Source organism: Falco punctatus (assembly GCF_963210335.1).
Source record: "Falco punctatus genome assembly, chromosome: 10".
Classification (NCBI taxonomy): Eukaryota; Metazoa; Chordata; class Aves; order Falconiformes; family Falconidae; genus Falco; species Falco punctatus.
In genome coordinates this window covers 22,573,819-22,580,827 of record NC_137590.1, presented here as the reverse complement: position 1 = coordinate 22,580,827, position 7,009 = coordinate 22,573,819, and the positions used below count along the sequence as shown (strand labels likewise).

The 7,009-nt window shown below is 39.9% G+C and overlaps 1 protein-coding gene across 5 annotated transcripts in view; it reads right to left on the bottom strand.

The window, feature by feature from the left end:
• The window catches only part of NELL1 (neural EGFL like 1), a 321,378-nt gene that overhangs the window by 25,028 nt on the left and 289,341 nt on the right, over positions 1-7,009 (bottom strand). For 4 of the 5 annotated variants that reach the window (XR_013930834.1, XM_080405205.1, XM_080405206.1 and 1 more), the window contains 2 exons: positions 2,283-2,459; positions 331-555 (listed from right to left, as the gene is read on the bottom strand). Coding sequence is in view for 4 of the 5 variants with exons in the window: in XM_080405205.1 (XP_080261331.1) it covers positions 331-555; positions 2,283-2,459 (402 nt within the window). In the remaining variant the exon portion in view is untranslated. The remainder of the gene's footprint in view (positions 1-330; positions 556-2,282; positions 2,460-7,009) is intronic. The other variant, XM_080405208.1, reaches the window with a different exon arrangement.

The window sequence follows — 7,009 nt, the reverse complement described above, 5'->3', positions numbered from 1 at the left end:
CGTAACACACATTTTCATGAACACCCACATTAGGCAATTATTAAAATCTTAGCCTAGATTCATACTGAGAATGCCTGAAGGGCTCTCCAACAGAATGTCTGAAAGTTGCACTAGGATATTACATATCTGCGTTCAACATTTTCAACAAGCATGGATTTTTTTTGTTTCCACCCTGCAAAACACAAAAGGCATGGGTTTTATGTAAGCTTCTGCCCTCGGGTTTCATTTACTTCCCCCGAGACCTGAATGTGAGCTTCCAAGGGCAGAAAGTGGCCCTGATTTTCTTCAGCAACACACACTTCCATTACCTTTCTACCTTGCCCATCATACCTTGCATTTGCAGGTTGTACAAGGCGATCCCACCATTGTCCATACAGCACCGCTAAGCCTTGTGATTCCATAGCCATCTAGGCAGGTTTTCCTGATGTCGTAGGTGATGATGTCAGCCAGACAGGGGTCACTGACACAGTGGGGACAGCACTCTCCTTCTGAGATGGCTGTGTACTCGCAGTTTAGATTTGGGCACAGAAGAGGCCAACAATCCACCTCTCCCTCCTGCAAAAATTGAAGCAAAGGTCATTGAATTTGTTGCCATGTATTAGCCACCAAGAAAGTTTGCATCTCATGGAATGGAAAAGTTCTGTTTTGCCAAAATTGAAATAAATTTAATGGATCAGCCCTCAGTTCAGTCAATTGTATAAACGCATGTTCAAATACTGAGCCAAAGTTTCCTAAACATAGCAGACTACCATTTGGCTGTTTCTTGACTAACCAACAACACTGTCATCATTGTTGCAGGGGAAACGGAGTTCTTTCAGGTTTTTAAAGGCAACATTAAATACTGGGTTCCAATGTTTTCCATCAGCTACAGTTTTCGCAGTGATCCCCTTGCAGACTCAGGCACTCTTTCTACACCTGGTCACACAAACATCCCTGCAGGACCACAGCAACTGTTTAACAGAAAATTAAAATGCAGATAGGTATAGGTTAGTATGTTCAAGAAGCATTGAACATTGATCTCGCTAGCAGCAGCCAAAATTGATTTTACTGTCCACTCCTAAAGGAAATGTTAGAGCAATTCCGGTTATGTTCCACTGAGTCATTTAATTTTATTATTTAGCTTTGTAAAAAAAGCAGTGCAGGAATTGCAAAGATGGGGAAGAGAGAACCATCAGGTCACTTTTGTAGTGTTGTTGTGTGTGTCTAAACCTGCGAAGGCCTCCAACAACTTACATTTATGCAGCTCTGTAAGTACTTTAGATGTTGGTAACACCACACACTGCACAGAACCTTACACATGGCACTGATTTAGGGCACCACTCTTTCAGCTCTGTGTTAACCCAATCATAAAACTAGGCAAAGAACTGCTAGCCACAAACTCAGTGTCCTTCGTAAAACACGTCGCATCTAGTATTTGTCATTGCTGCTGGCTGCAAATGTTTCTTGCTGTTCTTTTGCAAACATAAAAAAAAAATAATCTTAGGAGAATAGACAATACAATACTTACTGTTGTACATTATTGATAATTATCTCTTAACAGTAACTTAGCTCAGAATGTAATTTGTTTCCTGATGCTCAGACACCTCTTGATTAATATCATCTAAAAAGACTATGTTATACAGACAGCTAAAAATGGAAAAATGATAACTTTAATGAAGTTCATTGCTGCACTAATTAGTATATCTGTGCAAAACTTAAAGCTTTAGGGAAATAATCTACAGTGTCTAATGAGAAAATAAATGTTCTTTATTTTGCATGTTTCTCTAGTAATTTCAGTTTTCTCTATCCTTTTTTTTTTTTTTTTGGTTAATTTTTGCTATTTAATCACATGGCACTGGCACTCCATTTTTCTAACATTCACTCAATGAAAAAAAAAAAATTGCCTTGTCCATTTTAGTAAGACAGGTACACCAGCTGTTGTAATTAAGGGCTGAAACTCCTCCAACCAAATCCATCAGGTGAAAAAAATTTTAAAAGTCATTTAAAGATCAGACAACCTTATAAGAGTCCTCAAAAGCAGACTAATGCTAAAGTTAGTACAGAGTCAGGGTGTCTAAACTTCTGTGAAGCTTTTCATTTCATTCATTAGACCTATTTATTCAGCAGTAAGAGGAGAACTGACGGTGTAGCTTTCAGTTCTCGGGTGCTGTGTAAGTGCTTTACCATCATTCTCAGTCTGAAAAGCAGGTGAAAAGAGAGCCAAGAGCCTGCTTCCAGGTATGCTTTGATAAAAATCACAATCCTTATTATTCTTGCTCCCTTCCGAAACGCTTTGTCCATACCAGGCAACGGCACTGCTGACAACTGTAGGTCCAGTTGTCCCCACTGCGGTAGAGCTTGTGCCCAGTTTGGTCGAGGCACTGGCTGGTGACACGGGTGTCGCACTCCGGGCAGCAAAAGAGATCAGCGCTGGGGTTCTTGCAGTCGCAGGCTGTCCTCCGGCAGAAAATCCTCCCATCCTGCAAGGACACATTGCCCTGACATCAACCACAAACTGCCAGGTAGCAGCCTGGATAAGGTCACAGGGTGTATATATCTATCGATCTCAAAGGGCACGTCTTTAGCACATCAGGAAATGTTACGTTCTTAACATATTCAATGTTACTGTCAACAAGGATTTGATCCTGCCAGTTGTGAGTAAAACCTCAAATACCAGTATCGTCCCAATTTCTATCAGTGCATGGATCCAATACTGTCTGAGAATACTGTTTTCCTGTCTCCAGCTAATTGAATTTAAAAGAAATCAGTATCTGAGAAGAAATACAGTAAACACATTTCATATCTCATTGGTTACATCAACGAACTCTCCACGCAGCTGCCACTTTAATACATACAGTATTTGTTTAGTGCTATTTTGACTGAATGTATCACTGTGAAGAAAATAACTTGAATAAATAAATTGAAGTTATGAAGGTGGTCCCTTTAACTTTATAGCAGAACAATATAGCAAAAGCGTAGTAGCACTAATCATTCTTCACTCTCAATTCACCACTGGTTCTGTTCCACATCTGGGCCTCGAGTATGCCAGCTTAAAGCTAAATGGACTTAACATCATCCATTATAATACAATTCATGTATTAAAGAAGGCCTGTATTCCACAGGCTCTCCAAAATGTGATTTTGCTAAATATTTGCTTACAGCATTGAACAGCCCATTTTGTTAAAGACCATTAAACAGAACTGTTTGAGATAAACAGAAGAATTGCTTCTGCATGTAAAGAGAAAAGGATATATTCTCTTTGCACCACAGAGAAACATATTGATTCTAATTCTAGTCATGAAAATTGGATGGACTATCATGTTTGAAATTACACCCCTCGCGGTAGGTGAGCCAACATCCTGATCTGCCACACACAGATGGAACTGAAATCAGTTAACAATAAGGAGATTATCGAAAAGTTTAGAAATTAATTTATTTTTCATTCGGTACTATTAATTGGATTGGTCCTTACTCAAGCAAAGCCTCCCCTGTAGCAAACTTGTAGGTAAAGAGCTGTGAGAGGAGTGAAGCCTATATCCTGCTTTGGATCACAATTCTACAACTCCTAAAACAACTCCACACATTTCGTAGCAGTTTTTCCATATTCTCATCAGAACCATGTTCTGACTCTATAAACCTGTACCTTATGTAAGAAGGAAAACAAGCTTTTCATTGCCACCAAATAAAGGGATACCTATCAAAGCAAGGGAATTGATTTCCTCTGATCCTTTTAAAATTGGCTCTCGTTTCTAAGCAAAGCCAGTCTTGGCTGCAATGCAACATGTACAAAATCAACATCAAGGAATCACAATACCCATGTCAGTCAGTGTCACTGCTGCATTTCATCATAGTTTTGAATAGATTAGAATATTACTTTCTGTTATAAAAATAATTAAAATTATTTTTAAGCCTCACAAGGAAAGCTGGAGAGAACACAGAATGATGGAAATGTAGAAAACATGCCAGGTTAACATGGAAATGAACTGCTTTTGCCAGCCGTGGGGCAGAGGAGTAGATTGCCCTACAGCCTTTATTCAGTTTTGTATCACTTTAAGGTAACTAAGGATTGTGTACTTGTGGGTAGTTTGCTGCTTTAGCTGTGGAAGAAGGAATAAACACGCTTTATTTCCTTACTCTGCAGTTTGAGTAAATCGTAAGGAAGACTGACAGTGGCCCGTTTCCTTAGCCACAGGTCCAGCCAGGTCCAGATGCAATGCTGGGAATAAACCCTTTCTGCAAAAAATAAAGAAGCCATCCTCCCCTTTCAGCCAGTGGTGAAAGAAGAGAGCCAAAAGCCTCCCCTGATGGATAGCTATGATTAAATCTCCATTCTTGCAGGTGGGAAAGCACAGGCATCTTCCACCCTTTGCTGAGGGCAGACATCAAGCTCAGCCTAAAAGCTCTGCTAGGATGACTACTAGCTCCAGGCACGTGGGGCTGTGCCAGGCATCCAAGCAATGCGATGCCCTCAACTATGGCAGTCTCTCTCCTTTCCATAATGGAGTGCTGATTAACAATGGCTAACAATAACCTGTCTGCCTACTTCCAGTTCAGTTTCCAAGCTGTCAAGATCAGTTTTCAAATTCCCTTTTCAGCTGGTGACAGTGCTGGTAGTTCTGTGCTTCGCTGAGCTCCCGTGCTGTTACCTCTGGGGAGCAGCTAACCTTTTACATTGCCTTTACTCTCTTTATTTCAGAACACTGACAAAGCCTGATGATTTTGCCAGAGACCTTTTGGCAATCATAATACACAGCTACTCTCTTTATTCTTTAAGCATCTGTGTTTTATCTACAACCTCATTAGTTCCATGCCTTTCAAAAAACATTTTTATCCCTATAGTGCAGTGACACAAAGCCTCTTAAGCTACATCTCACTTGCATCTTTGTAGCTCTATAGCAGCACTGAGAAATATACAGAGGATTGAGAAATACACAGAAATCTATTTATTTTGTTTTGGTAGGTAATAACATACAGCATCTCATTAGTATCTCTCCCTCCCCACCTTCCTCAATCAGTTCTACATGCTTCATAAGCATCGGTGGTATGACCACAAAATTGTTCTTACCAAAGAAAAAACTGTCACAGAAGGGAATCGCTGTAAACAGTAACTCAGGTTTCCACAGAGCCCCCAAACCAATCTGGACAGACCCTACTGAGGTGTTCTCACCCTCAGGAGCACACTTCACTCTGGCACATCCTCTGTTCCCAGTGCTGTGCTAATCCCCCCTGCCCCCTTGCCCCGGCTTTTTTCATATAGGGAATGGAGGGTTGTTTTAATCAGAGGACAGACTGAAAAGCCCAGATACAGCAAGACTACAGCCAGGCTTAGTTTTTTAATGGGAGACAGCAACAGCTCCCCGCTTCCCTTCAAACTCCCACCAGTCTTAAATCTGATTGTATTAAATCCACAGTAGTTCAGGAAGATGCCTGTAGAAAACACATCGGATATACTTAAGGTACCGTGTTAATTTATAGTTTTGAGAACTTAGGTTTTTGTAAACTTTATATTCACTTGAATGAGAATGGTTTGAAGAGACTGGGTCTTATGAAACACTGAAATAATGCCCTTTGCTTCAATAATGACACCTTGCTCCATTATATAACGGAAGTATTATAATTTCTCATATTCCCTTGTATACTACTCCACAAATAACCTTACTTAATGAACTTCAAAGTAAGATACTTCATTTCCTTTGCACCAGATTTTAAGTTAAAATAGTCTCAAGATGGCACCTTTGTGTTTCAGCCAATGCACAAAATATATCCATCTGACCTTTCCTAAAATAACCATGACAAAAGAAAAGCCAAAAGAAAACACATTAAATCTGAAATGCTGATTTGTCTCCTAGATAAAACAAGTCATAGGATCATTTCAAAGTTCAAGTACAAAGTATAAGGAATGATTCAGTTACACTCTGCCCTTTTCCTCACGGAAAACCGAGCAGGCTGCAAAAAGGTCAAGCAGGGTCAGCTCTTCTTGCAACTGCGTGAAAAAGAAAGAGTCCTGCAGCAGATTGGGAAGGAGTCTGGTGTATTGGAAGCTATCACAATTTGTAAAAATATGTTTCAGTAACGTATTTCCATAAACACTTTAAGTCCTGCCTGGGATATGATAGAGAAGGAGCTCTCCCTGTTTTATAGACAAGAATTTGGCTCTTGAAACAGGCAGCTACTGGAATGAAATTAAATGCAAATGTTAATGCATAGAGGAAAAAAACCTGGAAAGTGAGGAAGATACAAAGGAAGAGTCATAGCAACAAACATTGCCAGTCTTAGTTTAAAATATCTATGTACTAGCTAATAATTTTGTATATTTTCATATACTAATAAGAGCATTCAACATAAGAAATAAGTGCAATGAGAAATGGCGAATAAAACAAATTACAAGCAATCTAAAATGGGAATACTAATAGTTATAATTCTGCAAAGGCAGACCTGATGTCTTCACGTTTATTATAATGTTTACTCTATTGACTGGAAATCCTTTCATAAGCCAGCCAGTTCCCCAAGATTACAATAAAACCTTGATATATATTCAGTGGAGTTGTATATTTCAGCTTCTGAAGGGAGGAGTTTTAGGGAGCTTGAGGCTACTTGAAGCAAAAAAAATATAGCAACTGAGAACATAGTCCCTTTTGAGCCCCAAAGAGCATACTTTGCCAGTTCTATTCACTCTGAAGTCTTAATTTTTCCTTCTGCTATACTACTGCAATACAGAAATGATAAGGCTTGCAGCTTCTTGCAACTTCAAAACAACTCTTCTCCCTTGTCCCCCTCAAACCCTCTAACGCTTCCCTGGCTCATAAGCACTGAGACAGGGGGATTGATAGGCCAGTTCTCGTGCTCTGTGTTCAGCTTTCTACAGTGGCCAGAGTCTCATTTTACTTACACTTATGCAAGGGCCAGTAGCGTTCTGCTGTGTCCAAGGACGGCTTTAACAGTGCTATGAACGCATCAGGTCAAAGGGGTCATAAAAGACCAACCGTTCCTCAGACTGGTGCATTTCTAAAATTCTTCTTAGTTCAATGAC